Below are 21,693 nucleotides of genomic sequence, written 5' to 3' on the forward strand. Positions count from 1 at the left end.
CCTTTAAGGGGGGAAGCCTATAATACTCCGTATTTTTGGAGTTAATTCTTTATAAATGAGAAATTATAAAGAATATAATTGAAAGGCATTTTAGCATTATTTACAAAAAAAAAATAATTGAACGGTTTTTTCACCAAATACCCCCGGGTTTTCACGAAATTCACCGGGTACCCCTGCACTTTTGAAAATACACGAGGTAGCCCTTAGTTTCTAAACAATACACCCAATACCCTTAGTGACTAACGGCGTTAACTGCCGTTAGTCATTAACCCTAATTTTGTGTTTTAAACCCTAATTAACCCTAATTCTGACCTAATCCCCTAACCCTAATCCCCTAACCCAAACCCTAACCCACCCTCCCACCACACCCTCCCACCACCCTCCCACCACCCCAGCATCTCCCTCCTCCCCTACCCCCAACCCCAGCAGCTCCCCCCTAGACCCACCCCCGAGCCCGCAGCCGCCTCCCCACGCACCCCGCCACTACCGCACAACAGTAATCCTCGCACCCACGCGCATCTCTCTCTCCTGATCAAATTGCGCGAAAATCCACAAGGGTGGGCAGAAAGAGTACGAAAAACTGGCAGGGGTGGGGGGAAGGGGTGCGAAAACCGACGGGAGCAGGGGGAATGGGTTCGAAAACCGACGGGGGTGGGGGGAAAAGGTGCGAAAACCGACGGGAGCAGGGGGAATGGTTCGAAAACCGACGGGAGCAGGGGAATGGGTTCGAAAACCGACGGGGGTGGGGGAAAAGGTGCGAAAACTGACGGGGGTGGGGGAAGGGGTGCGAAATCCTACAGGGTGGGGGAAAGGTGCGAAAGCTGCGTGGGGTGGGGAGGGGTTGGTGGTTGCAGGATGGGGTGAGGGGCAGTTGTGGGTTACGGGGGTGGGGTGCGGTTGTAGGGGTGGGTGGGAGAGGGGGTGGCAGCTGCAGGAGAGGGGGTGGCGGCTGCAGGAGAGGGGGTGGCGGCTGCAGGGGTGGGGTGGGGGAGGGGGCGGCGGCTGCAGGAGAGGGGGTGGCGGCTGCAGCAGTGGGGTGGGGGAGCAATGGTGGTTGGGTGGGTTAGGGTTAGGGGATTAGGATTAGGGGATTAGGTCTGAATTAGGGTTAATTAGGGTTTAAAACACAAAATTAGGGTTAATGACTAACGGCGGTTAATGCCGTTAGTCACTAAGGGTATTTGGGTGTATTATTTAGAAACTGAGGGGTACCTCGTGTATTTCAAAAGTGCAGGGCTACCCGGTGAATTTCTTGAAAACTCAGGGGTATTTGGTGAAAAAACCGATAATAGAATAATAATAATACAGTTTGAGTATGTTTACAACTTTAACGTAATTTTATTATATTTCGGTTTAGTTTAATTTTGGAATTTAAAACATCAAACCGGGTCCTAATAGACCTAGATATGCCATACTATAAATAGAGAGAATGAGAATAAAAAATCAGAAAAAAAGAAAACCCTAACTCCCTCTCCCTCTCAGTCGTCCCTTTCTCTTCTCTCTCTCCCCCTCTCTCAAATTTTCTCTTCCCTCTTATCGTTTTTCTCTTGGAGCCTTCGACCTTCAACGGTGAGGGGTGAATATGTTGTGTGTGTGTGCTGCTGTGCGAGAGAGACGAGGGTCGTGCGAAGGGTTGTGCGAGGCCCGCGTTGTGTGACGCGAGTGTCGGACGAGGCTACGAGGTGCGACGCGAGTGCGGTGGGTTACGAGCGAGCGGTGTGTACGAAGAGGTTGGTTGTCTGAGGGTGTACGTCGTCGTATGCGAACGTGGGTGAGACGTTTGAGGGTTTGTGCGAGCGCGAGCATTGTGTGTTGTGCAGTGTTGTGCGACGAGTGAATGGTGCGAGCCTTCGACGAGGTCGTGTTGTGCGTTTACGGTTCGAGTGGGGGCGTCGCCGATATCGGGTTGCCGTGCGGTTCGGTTGTGCGAGGTGTGGTCGCGCGAGTAGGCGACGGTTTTGTATTGTGGCCGGAAGTCGGTTGCCGGAGTTCATTTTCCGGCGAGATTCAGTTGTGTAAAACCTAATATGTATAGTATGCATTATATTAGTTTAATATTGTATATTCTGTTTTATATTAATTTAAGTTGTAAGTAATTAATTTGTAATTTAAGTAAATTAGTAATTAATTAAGTTGTATAATTAGTTTAAGTCATTAATCTGATTAAGTTGTAAATCTGAATTAAGGTGTTGTAATTAAGTATGGTGGAAAGTAAAGAAAGTAAATTATTGTTCATTAGTTGGAAGTATAACCTTGCTATTCGAACCTGACTTTGGAGTATTGGACATAGGACTTGATTGGACTTGGACACTTGGTAAAGGTGTTAGGTGATTAAACTAACTAAAATAAGTTTGGCTCACTAACATTGACTTTTAAAACACGCTGAACTCAATAGAATAGAAAAGAAAAAGAAGTTAATAAACAATGAGATTAGCTATCGTTTATACTTCGAATTACTAAGTCGTTATAGTTAGTTACATTTTTGTTGATAAAATTATCAAGGAAGTAGCACTGAAGTACTTACTTTATCATTTAGGTCCCAATTTCATAAGCGGAACGTTTGGTTAAGACAGCGAAAATTCTCCGTTACAAGGTACGTATGCGTACAAGTTTAGTTGCAAGTACTAGTATCATGATTAGGTTGTAATTTATTCTATCGGAACCTAGAATCATGATAGGGAAAGTTTTGGTTGTTGAGATTGTCTGGTAACATGTTTATGATTGGAAATCGATATGTGGCATTGAAATGCGTAATTCTATCATATTATGAACATGAGCATTGTATTCGTATTATCTGATCCATGGTGTAACAAGAGTGTTACAAGAGAAAAGGTTTGAGTAATGTAACCAACAGAACATGTTAAATGATTCTATGTTATTGTGATATGCATGGACAGTATTAAGAATGAACTATGGCAATAAACTTGTAGTTGGACTCCCTACAAGTGATGAACAATGGGGGGTGGGGGTGGAACTTGTTCTACACTCCTACGCGGGCCTACTGTGACGACAGTAGTGTCCTTATAAATTTTGATAACTTAAGTAGGCAGAAGGTTTTGTACGACTTGGGGGTATGCATACTAAGGTGATGGGTGTAAGACGGAAAGAAACCATATTTGCATTTCATCTAATAGACCAAGTTGTCTATTAATGATTAAGTTCCCCGTATGATTCTAGTAAGATGACGATGCCCGTTCGCTGCCAACTAAATAAAGAGTAAATGATGTAACATTATTGTAGTATCATGTTTAGGATTGTTCATTATTGCTTTATTTATGTTTATATGCATGCAATGGTTTATTATGTACTCAGCATAGCTGATTGTGTGTTATTATGTGTTTGTTGAACTGTGATGAACCATTGATGCTACAATGGGGAGCAGACTAGGTGCACAGGTGCTGCTGCGTGATACTGAGCATTCGGGGGTGGTCTTTAGTCTTGGACTTTATATATTTTGAATTAAGTATTACAAGAATATTAGGATTTACTTAATTAGTTGTGTTTTGAATAAAAGGGGTAATTGATGATTCCCGAGTTGTAGTTACATTTTTATTTCCGCTGCATTTCAGTTTTCGAGACAATTTTTTGAGTAATATTCCTTTTAATAAGCCTTGCGTTTCATCGTGGCGGTAACACTCCCAAAGTTGATGCGACGTAGTTGTAGACGTGTATGGATTTTTCGGGTGTTACACTCTTACTATTTCCTTCACTCCTTCTATGATTTTGCAAATTTCAAAAAGGTTAATCCTACTTGTTTGTGTAAGATAGTTTTTGTTGCTTTTACTAGTTCACCAACCTAGAAATATGTAACACGTCAACGTCTAGGAAAATTTGGATGTGTATGTAAAGCCAATTGATTTAGCCTTCTGAGAAAAGACAACAAACGAACAAAAGCAAAACTGGTTGGAAGAAAGTATCTCTAGATAAAGGAACATTTATTGTTCAAAGTCAAGAAAAGATCTTTTGGTGAAAGGAACTTTTAAGAAGTGACACTAGTAGAATAATTGCTTATTGCGGCGGTCATTAAGTGGCTTATTGCTGCGATTTTATCCGCGCCGCAATTAAGGGTGCAACAATAGGTAATTCCTACCCAAAACCGCAACACTAAGTATTTTTTTAGATATTAAAAAACAAGTCTATTGTTGCGATTTTAGGTAGAAACCGCAGCAATAGATATAGCTAAAAAAAATTATTTTGAAAATTTGACAATTTCAAATCAACTCCCATGATTAGAATATTGTCACTCTCCTCCCTCGCACCATCACCTCCTTCCTCCCCCATTCTTTTAGTTGGTTTGTTCCACCGAAACAGAATCGAAAAATGGTCGGTTTCATGTCAAAAGCTATTAAATTTTTATATTTTTGAGGTAAAATAAGTAAAAAATAAAAATAAATAGTACATATAAATATACAGGTGGTTTCAGTAAATACGGGCGGTAAATAGCAAAACCCTAATATATTGTTAACAAAAGCTTGCAAATACAATGAAACATCGTCTAATACAATATTGAAGAAACATGTAGCTTTGCAAAGGGATTGACATGAACATGCAACTAGGAACATGATGTGATTCATATTTTCATGTGTAAGAATGATATTTTCAACTTGTAATGACCATACTTTAACCCTATTCGAAAATTTGACCTAGCGAATGTTAGAAATACGACGAAAAATACCCATTTATAATATGTAGGTAGCTATTAAAAAATCAAAATTGTATGATACTTCCTCCGTTTCCTAATGATCTTCCCTCTTTCCGTTTAGGTGCGTTTCCAACAGATCTTCCCTCTTTTACTTTATTCCTTATTTGGATTTTTTCCCTTTTTACCCTCTCATGTCCCTATCATATGGTCCACCATTACATTATTAATTCAATTTACTCCCTTTCTCTCTCCTACTTTAACCCTTTTTTATTTGTTTATTTATCTTAACCCCTTTCTCTCTCCTACTTTACCCACCCCACACCCCACACAACTTGATTATCATTGGTATCTATAATAACAGTAACAAGGAAGATCTTTAGGAAACGGAGGTAGTACTGATCATAGTAATACAACGAGAAATAATTAATCATAATTAAAATTAATCGTCTTTTTATTCCTTGTTGGACAATTAATCCCATTCATCTTCGAGATGAATTGGATTTTCCTCCCTATCATGTTTCGAGAGAAAATATCTACCTTCGTGTCTAGAACAAAAATAAAAATCCTCGTACAATAACTCAATATCACCATAATCATACTCCCCCCGTCCCAATTTATTTGCTACATTTACTTTTTCACACAGACCAAGAAAATAATGGTGGCCCACTGTGCAGAGGTATTTAATTGAAATGTTAAGGGAGTAATTAGTTGTTGAGAAGGGTGATTAAAAGGAAAAAAAGGGGGGACTTGGCCCACATGTTAAAAGGCTGGCGCCACTTTTTGTTACAGAGTGGGAATTCTTTTCCGTCCAAAATTTCAGAACATATATTGAAACAAAATTTTAGTTACAAATATACAACCAAAGGAAAATTTATTTTTCCCTCCAAAATTTCAAAGAACACTATACAGAACAGGGGGTTGAAATTTTTCCCCAAAAATAGAAACAACCAAAATTCAAAATTTAGGGGGAATTGAAATTTCCCCCAAAAACTTGAAAAAAAAAAAATCAGACTTAAAGGGGACTATATATACAGAACCATTTTGCATTTGAGAGAATTTCACCACCACAATCTCATCTTTGAGCATTTCACAACCAAGATCATCAAAGACAGCAACCACCAGCCAAATCCTTTTAGGAGGGGGGTGTTTGGGGTAGATTCACTCTCAGAAAATTCATCATTGAGTGTTTTATATTGCCATTTCTAATTTAAAAGCTTCACTTGAGGAAAGTGTTGAAGCATTCTCAGCTTTAACATGTCTGGCATCCATAACTTAGCTATGACCCCCTAGACAGTTCTACTGATAACACCTCAACACCATCCCCATCAGCTCAACCCATACCACAAAATCAGCCACCTTTTGATCTCAATCATCTACTGCCAGAACCAGAACCACATCCACAACCACTGCCAGAGGTCTTTGATCTTAACAGACCACCAGTAGCTTCAACTCTAGAAGAACAACAAGAGTTCTTCACTGAAATAGAACAACAAGTAAATGGTGATGAGGAGTTTGTTGCTGAGTGGTTAGATGATGACTCAGATGTCCAAGTCACAGAATATGACTGGACATATAGTGAAACAGATGATGAACAACAAGAACAACAACAGCCAGAACAAGTGGTCAATAGGACCAAGATATTGGACAATTATGGAAGAAGTCATGTTGCAAATAGGCTACAACAAGTAGCACAAAGAAACAATTATAGGCAGTTCACTTTACCTCATGGAGCTATATTAAAAATTGCAATTGTGTTGAAGACTTCAAGGTGGACAGTTGGTGAATATGGAAGAATGTATCACAACAACTCCAACAAAATGCATCAGTAGAGGTGAATCACAAAAAAACAGGGAGGGTAGGCAGAAAAAGAATTCAGTTGGATCCTCAACAACTAAGTTCAATTCCACTAAGGAAGAGAACAAGTATAAGATCAACAACAGCAGCATTAGGTATGCACAAGTCAACCTTGCACAGGTTGGTGAAAAGGGGTGCTATAAAGAAACACAGTAACGCCATCAAACCTCATATGACCCTAACACATAGGGTTTGCAAGGTTGTTGTGGTGTTTGGGGTCCATCATACCAAAAACTATCCAAATAATACCGAAATTCAGGAACATGTACAATGTGGTTCATGTGGATGAGAAATGGTCTTGTATGAGCAAAATTTCTCAGAGGTACTACCTAGCCATAGGTGAAACGGAACCATATAGAAGATGCAAAAGCAAGAGATTCATAATCAAGATAATAGTTGCACTAGCCATGCCAATTATCACAGTCAATGGTGTGGTCATTTTTGATGGGAAGATAGGAATGTTCCCATTCATAGAAGAGGTGGCAGAAAAGAGGTCTAGTTGTAACAGAGATGCAGGGGTCATTAAAACCAAACCTCTACTAAGCATCACAAAATAAGTCATAAGAGAGAAGCTAATAAACCACATACTGCCAGCCATAAGAGAGAAGTGGCCAGACGATGGATGTAAGCAAATATGGTTTGTCCAAGACAATGCAAGGCCACACATAGCAAGTGATGATGCTCAATTCAACTTAGAGGCAAAAAAGATGGATTTGACATAAGATTAATCAATCAGCCAGTACAATATCCTTATATGAATGTGTTGGATATTGGTTTCTTTAATGTAATTCAAACACTAAAAGATCAACTTGCACCTAGAACCGTGAAGCACTTGGTCAAGGCAGTGAACAAGGCCTATGACAATTATGATCCTAAGCTATTCAATCACATATGGTTGACTCTATAACAAGTGATGAAGGAGACTCTTATAGTCAAGAGTAACAACAATTACCACATACCACATATGGGGAAGAAATCACTAGAGAGGAGGGGTGAGTTACCAATGCAACATCCATTATCATTAGTTCACAACTAGTAGAAGAAAGCAAAAAATGGGCAGAGGAAGGTCATATTGAAGATGAACAATAAGAACCAAACTATGGGGAATCAGATTTAGATGATGGTATTGGCATAATATAAACACAAATTGCAAGCAATGGGCATTTGAAGGCCATTTGTTTGAGCATACTCATAAGAGATGAAGTCAACTTTTTGTAAGTAAAATACACCACATATAGGTTGGTTACACATTTTTTATATGTACATGAAAATCTTTTGTATTTAACCTTTACATTTATAGTATGAAAACATTTTGGGTTGAATCACTTAAGTAAAAACCAGTGCATGTAAAGTTAAGTAAAAACATTTTATATTTTGTTATAAACAAATCAAGCCTAAAACAACACAAAAAACATGCAATCATCTTTATAAAACAAGAACAAGCCAGAAAACATATAAAACCTGAGTAAATAACCTTTACAAACCACAAAGAGGGCAAAATCATCTTTATAAAACAACAACAAGGCAGAAAACCATACTTATAAACAAATCAAGCCTAAAACAACAAAAAAATAAACATGCAATCATCTTTATAAAACAAGAACAAGGCAGAAAACATATAAAACATGAGTAAATAACCTTTACAAACCACAAAGAGGGCATAATCATCTTTATATAACAACAACAAGGCAGAAAACAACATAAAATAAACAAATGAAGCCTAAAACAACACAAAAAACATACAATAATCTTTATAAAACAAGAACAAGGCAGAAAACATGTAAAATAAACAAATCAAGCCTTAAAAGAACAAAAAACCTACAATCATCTTTATAAAACAAGAACAAGGCAGAAAACAGAAAAAACATGAGTAAATGACCTTTACAAACCACAAAGAAGGCATGCTCATATCTATAAACACAACAACAAGATAGAGAAAAACATTAACATGAATAAGTTACCTTTAAAAAGAACAAAAAACATGCAATCATCTTTGTCCTAAAACAAGAACAAGGCAGAAAACATAACAAACATGAGTAAATAACCTTTATAAACCACAACTAGTAGGCATGCTCATATCTATAAAACAACAACAAGATAGAGAACAACATTAACATGAATAAGTTACCTTTAAAAAGAACAAAAAACATGCAATATCTTTATAAAACAAGAATAAGGCAGAAAACATAACAAACATGAGTAAATAACCTTTAAAAATCACAAGGAGGGCATGCTCATCTTTATAAAACAACAACAAGGCAGAAAACAACATCTTTATAAACAAGAACAAGGCATAAAACAACACAAAAAACGTACAAGAATCTTTATAAAAAACAACAAGGCAGAAAACTACATAAAATAAACAAATCAAGCCAAAACAAGAACAAAAAACATGCAATAATCTTTATAAAACAACAACAAGGCAGAAAACATATAAAATAAACAAATTAAGCTTTATTAAGAACAAAAACATATATTAATTTTTATAAAACAAGAACAAAGCAGAAAACAACATCTTTATAAACAAATCAAGCCTAAAACAACACAAAAAACATACAATAATCTTTATAAAAGAAGAACAAGACATAAAACATGTAAAATAAACAAATCAAGCCTTATTAAGAACAAAAAACATGCAATGATCTTTATAAAACAAGAACAAGGCAGACTATACAACATCTTTATAAACAAATCAAGCCTAAAACAACAGAAAAAACACACAATAATCTTTATAAAACAAGAACAAGGTAGAAAACATGTAAAATAAACAAATCAAGCCTTATTAAGAACAAAAAACATGCAATGATCTTTATAAAACAAGAACAAAGCAGAAAACATGTAAAATAAACAAATCAAGCCTAAAAAAGAAAAAAAAAAACATGCAATCATCTTTATAAAACAACAACAAGGCAGAAAACAATATCTTTATAAACAAATCAAGCCTAAAACAACACAAAAAACAAGAACCCTAAACATGCAAACTAAATCATGCCTCCAAACGCAATCCCACAGGCAAGGCATATCAATAAAAACTTCCTAATATTTAAAAACAGAGAATAAAGTTAAGGAGTGGACCGATCTCCCGCAAAATCAACAAGGGAATGTTCATAAACCATTTCTTGATGGTTTTTATACCACCGAAGGTAAGATCGCCATGATTTGAACCCTTCCGGAGGTGGATCTTCAAAATTTTCCGGTTTTTTCCCCTTTTGTACACCACCAAACTCAAGATCTAGTGGTTTTTTTGGAAGGAGCACCACAAGCCCAACAAAATTTCCCAAAATCCAATACTTTTTTTTTTTTTTTGAAACCCTAGCTTTTTTTGCCTCAGCATCAAACTCATCAAGCAAAGAAAAGAGTCTTTTCTTCGAATTCGGAGTTAACTCATCCATGAAAAACTGACAGAAACAAGAAACAGGGGACTCAAATTTTAAACTCACTCAAAAAATGCAAATTTTGGTCTCAGAATAATCGCAGGAAGGCGTAGATTATTAATTTACGGTTTATTTTTGTGAAATTTGAAGTCTCAAATCCTAGATCTGAGGGTTTGAGGAAAAAGAAGAGAGAGGAAAGGGAGAGTAGAAGGAGAGAGAGAGAGTCAGAAGGAGAGAGAGAGTCAGAAGGAGAGAGAGAAATGAAGGTAAATGTCATTAGAGTTTTTGGAGGGAGTTTATAAGGGGTTGTTGGGAGGGTTAAATGGGGGAGGGTGGGGAGTAAATGGTGTTAGGTTTGGGTGGGATTAAGGCTATGTTTAGTTCACATGAATTTTCTGATCTGAACTTATCTGATATGATCTGAACTTATTTTTTCTGATCTGATCACAAGATCTTATCTTTTAGATATTTCTCAATATATAAGAAAAAATATAGTCATGTGGGGTCTTGTTTGATTCGTCTCGATGAGTAATTTATTAATATTCAATTATTATAATTTTTACTAATATGTAATGAAAGATAAAATGATTTTTAAATATAAGCATGATCTGAACTGATCTGATCTGAACTTATTTTTTCTGATCTAATATGATCTGATTAGATCTGAAATAAGCAAAAATAAGGTGAAGTGAACATAGCATAACTTGGGCTTAATTATTTGGGCTAATGGTTTAGGAGTTGTGTCTTTTTACCATTTGTAAGATATTTTGCAAATGTAACAAGTAAATTGGGACACACCTAAATGGCAAAAAAATGTATCAACTAAATTGAGACGGAGGGAGTACTTCTTTTATTAAAAAAAAAATAAGTGAGATGATGGACTGAAAATGTTCTTACGTTAAAAAGAGGTGTGTTTTACCGAGGTGAAGTATGTTTTTTTTCTCCAAAAACAATATGCTATATTTATATAGACATTATAAATAAAACCCGGAACCTCATCCAAGAAAAGGGAAAGCCCTTGAGCTAAACTAAAAAATGGGGGCTCTGACACTAAGATTACCTTCTCTCTCCTCCATTTTCATCCCACCTTATCTTTCCTCCCGCACACCGGCGCTTATACGCCGCCACAACCGTATTCAATCAACCGTAAGATTATGCGCTTCTTCAACAGAAGCAGCAGCTCCTCCTAGCAAGTCGAAATCAGAAGACAGAGCAATTACTCCGCGTTCTCAGGACTTCAATGCTTGGTACCTCGATATTATCGCCCATGCTGAGCTTGCAGATTATGGTCCTGTTCGTGGTACCATGGTTATTCGCCCTTATGGTTATGCTATCTGGGAATCCATTCAGGTCTAACTATTTTTTCTTACTTTTTTTAGTTTTTTCAAGTGACCACCTTTGCTTTAAACTTTTTTGTGTTTGGTATTATTGGGTAATTGCAGGATTATTTGAATGTGAAGTTCAAGGAAACTGGTCACAGCAACATGTACTTCCCACAGGTACCCTCAATTGTTTTATGCAGTTGATTGTTTCCTGTGTTTTGATGGATTGGTGATTCATTTTCAGATTGCTTGTTTGTATGGATTTATTTCATTATAATTAGGATTTGCTACTTCTCTGTAGTGACTTTTAGCTGGAATATCTTTGCATCACCTGAATGCTTTGTTTATCTATTCATATTATAATATAAATTTGTATATTTGTGGACAAGTGCAGTTTTTTATGGGGGATTTTGCATGACTGATCTCACATAAGACTATTACTGATGACTGGTACCACATTGATTCTAGGCAAAGAGTTGGTAATCCAGATGTTAGAAGATTTATTGGTGTTTTTCAAATAAAACACACTCAAATGTGAAGTTGGTGAAACAACTTTTAAGTCAAAGTAATGATATATAAAGGTATATTAGATAAGCTATACAGGAGGCTTATATGTTTCTTGTCTCGTATTAGGATATTGTAGCCATACTTTTTGTTGGTGATTGAGCATTATTTGATTTGGGAAATTTTTTCCTTTGTCTTAAGTTAGAAGGAATTCATATCTAGAGTCTAGACTGTATCTTCTGTAGTGGTTGGTTGACCTCCCACAAAGAGTAAGAAATTATATATTATAAGTAAATGATAGTGCGTAATATAATATATAGATATTCTATTTAAGTTAAATTTTCGTAGTTGTGCTACATATTATATTATCTACCATCAGAAAATTTCTATTAAAATTGGTGACTACCTCTATGATTGAGAGATGTTCAATTGATAGTTTAAAGATAGTGGGTTAGGATGCAAACTTCAGCTTCTACATGCTGATCCCTTTAGTACCTCTTAGAGTCTTACTTGTAGAAGGCTTTAATTCTGAAGTGTCTTGAGGAGGGGGAGTCCTTTTTTGGATCAATTAGAAAGAATGATTTTAAAATGCTACACCAAGGGCTATCACACTTGTGCAAGAGAAGAGGGGAAAAACTAAAAATTCTTCCGTCAAGCATCTTTCAACATTTCTAAATCTTAAGTTTTTGCTTTGCTATTATGGGAAGTCCCAAAATATTTTGCTTGTTTCTTTTTGAAGGTAGTAGAGTACTATAGTTTAGGTGACATAAAACATGACTCCAAAGACTCAATTCTTCTTCTGTCCGAAGAAATGATTCATCGAAATAATGAGTCACCATTGATATGGACACATCTGGGATCGCCAAATGTTCGGGGGTTCTTCTATTCAATCCTTTTCCTTCTTATTGAACATGAAATTCTCTCTTGGATAGATTAAGATTTCTTCATCCATAATCCAAAATTTTGAACGCTTTTCATGCCATGATTTAAATTGATTAATCTCTTTTGGGGCCTATGTTTAAAATGCATATTTTGGCTATCATTTCCAGTGGATAAAGTTAGACTTTGGTAAATTCTTTTTTAAAATAGTAATTATCTAATTGTGTTTTTGAGAGATCTACAGATAGACATCCAGGTACTTTTTAGAATATTAAATGATTAATGTGGGAAGAAGGAATAGAGGTATGATTGAAACGTTTTAGATCATGAAAAGGTAATCTTTAGGGCGGATATGATTTTGCAGAAGAATTTTGTAAGACAGAATGAATATGAAAGAGAGGGATGATCTTATATACATGTGTTTGCATGTGTATGAGAAGGAATTTTTTTTTCATATTTTTGAAGTAAATTTGCAGCTTTTTTAACTAGATGTGCAACTTTTTTCATGTGCAACTTTTTTCGAGCTGAATTTGCATCTAAATTTTTCAATAGCGTATATTTACGATTCAAAAATTGTAATATGTGTAGGAACATACAGATGCATATACAGTGGAATTGCATAATACTATTTCCTAACATCTATTATGGATCATATACACAATATAAACATGAATCAATCAATAGGGCTTAGATGTACAACCTTTGTAGCGTGAATTTCCTGTTGTATGCAAGCTTGGAGATCTGAGAGCACCAAATGGTGCTCCTCTAATGAGTTCACGAGCACTAATCTTATATCAATGTATAATAATAGGATTTCCTCTCTCTCTCTCTCTCTCTTAGCGTACATTTATTACCTAACTTGTTGAGTTGTTGTACCTTTGAACCCTAATCTTATATCAATGTATAATAATAGGATTTCTAGGATAATTAGGAGAACTCATTCTCCTCTCCCTATAGCCGGCCAACATAAAGCCCTTATTGGGCTTGTGTTGCTCTCTTCAACTGGTGCCACAATGTGCGACCTTATAGGATTAATAAATTTAAGTTGTAGGCCCAATCTTTATCTTCCTACTAATTGCATTTATTATCTGTAAGCAATATAATTACCAAAATAATAATCAAAATAGTTGTAGGCCGAGAATGTCTAAGGACATATTCCTTCAATATGCACATTTAGTACAAAAATTATGCACATCAATCCTTCTTGCCTTTCTCATTATACGATCCTTCTCATTAGATCTCGACTCTATATCTGTATATATGTATATGGATCATGGTCATGGTCAAAGATAGTTTGATATTCATATGTGTAATATCAAAATTTATACATGCTCCTTTAATGATTGAATGTTGGAGTAAATGAGTATTCTTGCTTTTCAGACATGTAAAATAGGTGAATTAAAGAAACCGTATTTTATGTCAGATCGTTGTCTTATATCTATCTCAAATATGAAGTTGAACAATATTTTCGTAATTTGAGAATGCTGAAGTAGTTAGCTGCTTATGTACATTTATTGAGTTTTAGAAGGCTAAACTTGGTTCCGTTTTTGGTTTTTTGTGATAAAGAAACCATTGTTAGCAGTTACGTTATTAATTTCATTAATCTTTTACTTGTACCAATGATGCACTGAGTAAGCTAGGTCTGATACTATAATACACTTGCTCAATTTCAAAAACTTGAGAAACTTTAAGGTCTAGGAAGCTCAAGGTCTTTGTGTGGACAGTTTCTCTAGACAACTCAGTAGTCAGTAGGAATGATAAACTACAATATGGTGGAATGATAAGTGCATTTTCAGAATGTGTATGTTTTGTGTCTATAGAGGAGGGGAGACAGAATATTTTTTTTTTTACTCTGAGCTGGCAGAATTCTAGTAGAGAAGGTTGTGTAAGGTTGTGGAGATTCAACGGGTTTTGCTTGTTTCTATGATGGGGCATTTATAGTTTAGCAATATGCATAATGGAGGAACAAGTGAAGGAAGTCTCTTTGGAGGTCAGCATGCTTGGTTCTTTGTTTCCGTGGCATGAGGAGAATTTCCCAGAGCAGAGCTATTTGGCTGGGAGGCTCTTTGGGATAAAATGGTGAACTTACTTCTCGTTGTTTCTCTTATGGGTTTTTGTTTTTTTGTTTCCAATTGATGCTCTACTCTTTTAATTTTTTTTGCGGTTCTCTTTTTATGACATAAAGAGCATTTGGCTTGCTTTAATTTTCTTGAGAGGAATCTTTAGTCTTTATTCTATATTGGTGTACAACGTGCACTATCTTATCATTCTTAAAAGTTTATCTTCATCTTTTAGAAGAACACTTAAGATTTTTGTCAGATTTTGTTATTGTTGGAATTTAGAGGTCTTGAAGCTACCTGGATATGATTTAGGGAATTAATTGATGTTAAGTATTGCTTGAGTTTGCATTCTTTCTCAGTTTTTCTCTCTTTCTGATTCATAATTTATCTGATACCCTTATTCTTCTGTAATCTTTTGCAGTTTATACCGTATTCATTTATAGAGAAGGAAGCTAGTCATGTTGAAGGTTTTAGTCCAGAATTAGCTCTTGTAACTGTTGGAGGAGGAAAGGAACTTGAAGAAAAACTTGTGGTACTAATATGAGTGATGGTTTTTTTATCTATATTTTTGACCTTGTTGTAGGCTTGTAGTAAAGCTGTTTGTGTTACTTTTTGGCATCAAACTTGGTAAACTGAGTCTTGGCTTTGATTGTTGCACTTGTTGAGGTTCTGGCAGGTTCGACCTACTAGTGAAACTATAGTGAATCATATGTTCACTCAATGGATCCATAGTCATCGTGATCTTCCACTAATGATTAATCAGGTGAGATTACAGTAAGATAGCAAGTCTATATCTGCCTTCTTATCCCTGTTCCAAATCCTAATTGTTTACTTTCAGTGGGCAAATGTCACGAGATGGGAGATGCGCACAAAACCTTTTGTGAGGACTCTTGAATTTCTTTGGCAAGAGGGTCATACTGCTCATGCCACTCCAGAAGAGGCGGAGAAAGAGGTCTTTGATTTTTTTTCTTGCCTTTGTCTATTATATTAAATTGATAGCTATGATTAATGATAGTGCTTCTAGTAGACGATTTCTCCTATATAATGCATGGAATTCTCTTGGTACAGGCCTTACAGATGATTGATGTGTACATAAAATTTGCTTATGAGCAAGCTGCAATACCTGTAATTGCAGGTCGAAAATCAAAGGTAGAGACATTTGCTGGTGCTGATAGGACCTATACAATTGAGGCTATGATGGGTGATAGAAAAGCTCTACAAGCTGGGACTAGCCATAACCTTGGACAGAATTTTTCACGTGCATTTGGCACACAGGTTTGGCGTAGTGGCTAACTGTTCTCGTTATTGGTTTATGTTTAATATGATACAATGGTATTGTCAGCTGAAAGGACTTGCTCATTTGTTGTTGCAGTTTACTGATGAGAGTGGGCAAAGACAAAATGTGTGGCAAACATCATGGGCTATCAGCACGCGTTTTGTGGGTGGTATAATTATGACACATGGTGATGATGCTGGTTTAATGCTTCCACCAAGGGTCGCTCCTATACAGGTTACTTAGAGGCACTTGCATTCTCTAAGTATCTCCTTGCAATATTAGTACCTACGTCTTCTTGACATGGACTGAATATGCCTTACAGAGCTCTGATTTCATGCAGCAAAGTGTAACATGAATTTCTTGTAGCAATTGGGACAATGTAAATGGGGTATTTATAAAGGAAGTTGTATATCAAATCAACCAAAATACTCATACCAAACCTTCAAAAGTTGAACTAAGGAAACTCTTGGCATTACTCTATTTTTTATTTAAGTAAATTTGGAAATCAACCAAAATACTCATACCAAACCTTCAAAAGTTCAACTAAGGAAACTCTTGGCATTACTCTATTTTTGATTTAAGTAAATTTGGAAAACTCACTCAAATGACACGAAATATTCACCGAAGACATTTGGTATCCTAAATTATACATTACTTAACCTAGAAAGACAGTATCTCACTTGAGAACAGAGATAGCGTCGGAAAATTAACTAATAGTTATATCTCACCCCGAAAATGAAGATAAGAAAGGAAAAATCAAAGGGAGAACAAAAATAACTAAATTCATTATCCTTTTTGATGGAATCCATTTTCAGATATGTGTTTTTTTTTTTGGTTCAACTATTTAAAACATATAGCTCAGGTTAATAATTGGTTTTGTGAAATAGATGAGGTTATATCTAGAGCAATCTCCCTTGTTCTGCTGTACTCTTGTAGTCCAAGTGCTAATCTTATGCTATTTTACATTTTTACCTATATGTGCTCTTACCTTATCTTTCTTCATTTGCGAGTTCTCTCTCTCTAATCATGTCTTTTCTTCTTCAGGTTGTAATTGTACCAATCTGGAAAAAGGAAGAAGAGAAATCAGGAGTTCTCAGTTCTGCCGTTACTGCATATGAAGTTCTAAAATGTGCAGGGATTAGAGTTAAGGTAGATGATTCGGAGCAGAAAACTCCTGGATGGAAATTTAACTTTTGGGAAATGAAGGTGAGAGTTAACTCTTGTTTCTTGGCTACAAACTTTCAAGGCCTAAATGTTAGCATATCAGCTTTTGTCTTCAATGTCATGCTTTTCCATTGCTTTGCATGCTCAAAGCGCTGATAAACGCGACATATGTCATATTATAGAGTCACACTAATCAAGCTCAAAGCAATGATAAACAAGACATATGACCATTATGTCATAACAATATGCTGCTACAGACCTTTTTACTTTTACCTCGATTTACTATATTGTAATTATACCTGTTTGTTATATTTTTTTGTTGTTATTATGTTATTATATCAATTAATTAATTAGAATTCTAATTCTATAGGAGTAACAAAAGAGCTTATGTATTAGCAGGTGCCTTTTTCCTGCTTGTGTAGATTTGTTTCTGTTTTCAGTTAACTTATGCTAACTATGGAAGGTGGACTGTAATTGGATATCATAATCTCTGTTTTCAGTTAACCACCTAAAATTTCTTGTTAACATCCCTTGCTGCAATAAGCAAATTGACTTAGGTTCAACATAATTTATAGAAATATGAAGTCTATTGGCCTACTATAACAAAAACTTTGAAGAAGATTTTTAATGTGGACCATGAAATGTCAGGTATGTAGTTATGTCTTGGTTCAGTTTAATGGTTTTCTAACTGTCTGTATGAGTTATATAGCAATATGCATATATTTTCTATACACTAATACCACGTTTTGGAAACATCTCTGTTGAGAATGGTGAACGGCAGAGCATTTTATATTGCATCCTCTTTTCAAGCTCTCACTAAAAAGCTCATTTCTCAGGGAGTTCCTATAAGAATTGAAATTGGTCCACGTGATGTCTTAAATAAGAGTGTGGTCATATCAAGGAGAGATATTCCTGGTAAACAAGGGAAAGTATTTGGAGTATCCATGGAACCTGATGTTCTGGTTTCTTATGTAAAGGACAAGTTGGATGAGATACAGGCATCATTGTTGAGAATGGCAGCATCATTCCGTGATAGGTATATATCTGTGCTTTGATTTTCAATCTTGAGCTTGTATTGAATGCATCTTCCAACCTTTAAAATAAGTTAATATTTGTTGCCTAGTGTCAATTTCTTGTGAATGATTGCTGTGTCCCCTAAGTGAAAACAAACATGCGTCTTTTGGGCTGTATTGGTATCATCATGCATGCAGATACTGGTGTCACTACCAATGTGCTGTCCGAATGCTGTCCCATCAGATGTCGATGATTGTTCCGTTGGCATATTTCATTTCACAACATAAGTGTTGATTAACCTGCTAAAAACTAAGTAACTTGAAGTTCCAATCAAATCTAAGAGGAATGCTCTGTAGCCACAAGCACAAGCACAACCAATTGGGATATCTTTCTTCAATTGGGCTGACCTGCTTTCACCCCGTATGTATCGCGATTGACCCCTGCAATATGGCCAGCACACCTTTTGTCGTAGACCCCCAGAAAGTTGATATTTCCTAATCCATTATCACTGTCTCTCTTCCAGTCTTCCTTGCCCTGTACCTAAAACATCTCACCTTTTTTTGATATGATAGACCAGCTGGAGTCACTCATGACTGGAGGTTGGGGTATTAGGCCCCTTTACTTGGACAGAATCTGCTGGCGATATTGGCAACTTGACTAAATCTTCAGAGTCAATACATCCTAAAAGAAGTAAAAGATACACCTGTGCGCTCAATCATATTTTACTGAGGCGTATCCTAGAAAATGGTAGGAGGAGAGAAGGGGGTGGGGGGGGGGGGGGGGGATGAAGAAGACTTTTTTAGTTGGGAGATTGATGGGGAGCCAGGAGAGATTGTGTGGGTCCGTGTGCAGTAGTATGTCCTAGCACCTTTAAGGAGATTGTGGTCTGTGTTATCTCTGGAAAGAGCAGATGATTAAACTGAACATCTTGTCATTAAGCTCTCTAGTTATTGTCAGATTGGCATCTCACCTGGTTCAACGCATGAGTAGCAAGATCAATAACGTAGCTAGATAACTTTTGACTTGTGTGTTCCTCATGGAAATGTTATGATATGTATCCGAGCTTCTCATTTTTGTATGTATCCGAGATTGTGTGGGTCCGTGTGCAGTAGTATGTCCTAGCACCTTTAAGGAGATTGTGGTCTGTGTTATCTCTGGAAAGAGCAGATGATTAAACTGAACATCTTGTCATTAAGCTCTCTAGTTATTGTCAGATTGGCATCTCACCTGGTTCAACGCATGAGTAGCAAGATCAATAACGTAGCTAGATAACTTTTGACTTGTGTGTTCCTCATGGAAATGTTATGATATGTATCCGAGCTTCTCATTTTTGTATGGGAGTTAGAAACATAGTGAAAACCTGTGTGTTCATTATGTTGTGTGAGTCGAATGCCTCCTGTAATTTAGATATTAGAAACACTGACATGAAATGAATATTTGCCAGTAACATTGTGGATGTCTCATCATATGAAGAACTTAAAGCAGCAATATCTGATGGAAAGTGGGCAAGGGGTCCGTGGTCTGCCAGGTCTTCTTCCTTCCTTTGTTTCTCTCTGTGACCATTTTTATGAACAGATATGTTTTACAGGAAGATAGATAGACAACCTCTTTTGTGTTTGATTTGAGTTGCTTTTCTCATTGTTTCGTGTAGTGACAAGGATGAGTTAAAGGTGAAGGAAGAAACCGGGGCAACAATTAGATGTTTCCCTTTTGAACAACCTCAAGGGGCGAAAACTTGTTTAATGACAGGAAATGCCGCTGAGGAAGTTGCAATTTTTGCAAAATCTTACTAGACTGAGAGGGACAGAGGGTCATGTTGTTGCTGGTTGCACACTAAGTTTTGCTTTGGCGGTTTCCGCATCGGTTTCTTTGATCTTAGTTCTTACCCAGACATGTTTTCTGCGAAGCAGATGATTTTGGAACTATGGACTTGATTAGGTTTGATGCACCAAATGGTTGCTCATTTTATATATTATTTTTGTATCATTATTCTCCATATTGCATGAAGATTGTTGGGAAATTTTTTCACAAGTGGGAAATCTGTAGTAATGGTCTTCTATTTTGGTAATAAATACATTTATTATTTCAATCTGACTTGTGTGGATACGATTCACGTTAACATTGGTGTGCACCAGACAAAATAACATATCATTACTGACAATCCATTATATTATGAGAAAACTACTATCAGAAATCTACTATATCATTCAAATCCACACTATATTAGGTAAAAACTTACTATATTATTCAGACAGACTCACTATATTATTCAGACACATTCACTATATCATTATTCAGACACACTCACTATATCATATAGAAACTCACTGTATCATTCAGATACCCACTATATCATACAAAAACTTACTATATCATTCAGAATTACACTATATCATGCAGAAATTCACTATCACTCAAACACACATTATATCAAGTAGAAACTTACTATATCATTCAGACACTCATTATATCATGGAGAAACCAAATCATTCCATATGTTAGAATACGTGTCATGATATATACTACGCAACTTAGATCTTCCTGTATGTTAAAACATTTTAATTAATTCCTCTATTATATTGCATATAATTTCACATTATGTTTTCCGTTAATGAAACATACTATATTGTATATAAGGTTACTATATCTCTGTAGAATTCACTATATAAAGTTAATATCTTATCAACCCGGTGCACACTAAGAGTTAGTGTGCACCGGGTCTATTCGAGTTTTTATTATTATTATTTTAGGGCCCGTTCGTTATTATTTTTTTGTTTTCAGCTTTTAGTTATTTTTGAAAACTAAAAACAATTAATATGAAAATCAGAAAAAGTGATTTTTACTTTTTAGTTGTCAGTTTTCAAAATCATCATGTTTACAGTAAATTTGACTAATTTTTTATTTATTATAGGACATATATCATATGACTTTGAAAATCAAAAAACCAAAAAACAGAAAACCACGGTAATGATGAACATGCCCTTAGTAATACTAAAAACAGTTTATAATATTTTTGTACATCTTTACGTAGGTATTGTGATGCTTGATGTTGTAATCTTCGCAGTTAATCAACCAAGAGGAAGGACTTTGGTTGGTATCTCTACAAAAATTTCCAATAGGGCAAATTTGGTAAATTTAACAAAATTTAACAATAGATTAGACTAAAAAAAATCTATTTTTTTTCGGCGATGAATTAAACAATAACCAACTCTTTATGACTTGTAAATCTGAACATTCTTTTTTTTCTGATGGCATATATAGTTTACTTGTAAATTGTAATAGTCATTTTTCATCAAGAAGGGGTGTCCCCTTTTAAGACGGTCTTTCTTATTCAGAGTTTTGGTAGGAATTGGTGTCATGTTCGGTCTTGCGATTTGTTTCTTGATGTTGCGTCTTCCAGCTCAGCTCGCTACAAGGGTGAACTGAGGATGAAAAAGTGTATATAGGTGTGTGGTGGTCCCCTCCTGCACGCTTTATCAAGTGCAATTTTAATGGTTCGAAATTAGATAATGCTGATGCTTCCTTTGGGTGCATCATTTGGGATCATAGTGGTAAAGTTGTTCTTATGGGTGCCAAATATCTACATACTAGGATTTATATTTTT

At 36.0% G+C, this 21,693-nt stretch overlaps 1 protein-coding gene across 1 annotated transcript; it reads left to right on the top strand.

Moving 5' to 3' along the window:
• Window positions 1-10,850: 10,850 nt before the first annotated feature.
• On the top strand, window positions 10,851-20,178 carry LOC104906130 (proline--tRNA ligase, chloroplastic/mitochondrial). Its single transcript, XM_010694845.4, has 11 exons — window positions 10,851-11,220; window positions 11,313-11,369; window positions 15,057-15,167; window positions 15,312-15,398; window positions 15,474-15,587; window positions 15,704-15,910; window positions 16,008-16,145; window positions 16,956-17,117; window positions 17,912-18,111; window positions 19,534-19,617; window positions 19,741-20,178. Exons 1-11 carry the CDS (start codon window positions 10,906-10,908, stop codon window positions 19,880-19,882), a joined length of 1,617 nt encoding a protein of 538 aa, XP_010693147.1. The 5' UTR covers window positions 10,851-10,905; the 3' UTR covers window positions 19,883-20,178.
• The last annotated feature ends 1,515 nt before the right edge of the window (window positions 20,179-21,693 follow it).

Source organism: Beta vulgaris, chromosome 2 (genome assembly GCF_026745355.1).
Source record: "Beta vulgaris subsp. vulgaris cultivar EL10 chromosome 2, EL10.2, whole genome shotgun sequence".
NCBI classification, from domain to species: Eukaryota; Viridiplantae; Streptophyta; class Magnoliopsida; order Caryophyllales; family Amaranthaceae; genus Beta; species Beta vulgaris.

What these genes read in the sequence shown, in the direction of transcription:
- LOC104906130 (XM_010694845.4), top strand. Translation starts at nt 10,906, where the DNA reads ATGGGGGCTCTGACACTAAGATTACCTTCTCTCTCCTCCATTTTCATC. An exon ending in CAGAAGAGGCGGAGAAAGAG is followed by an intron (nt 15,588 to 15,703) that starts GTCTTTGATTTT and finishes CTCTTGGTACAG; the next exon opens with GCCTTACAGATGATTGATGT. An exon ending in CAAGGGTCGCTCCTATACAG is followed by an intron (nt 16,146 to 16,955) that starts GTTACTTAGAGG and finishes TTTCTTCTTCAG; the next exon opens with GTTGTAATTGTACCAATCTG.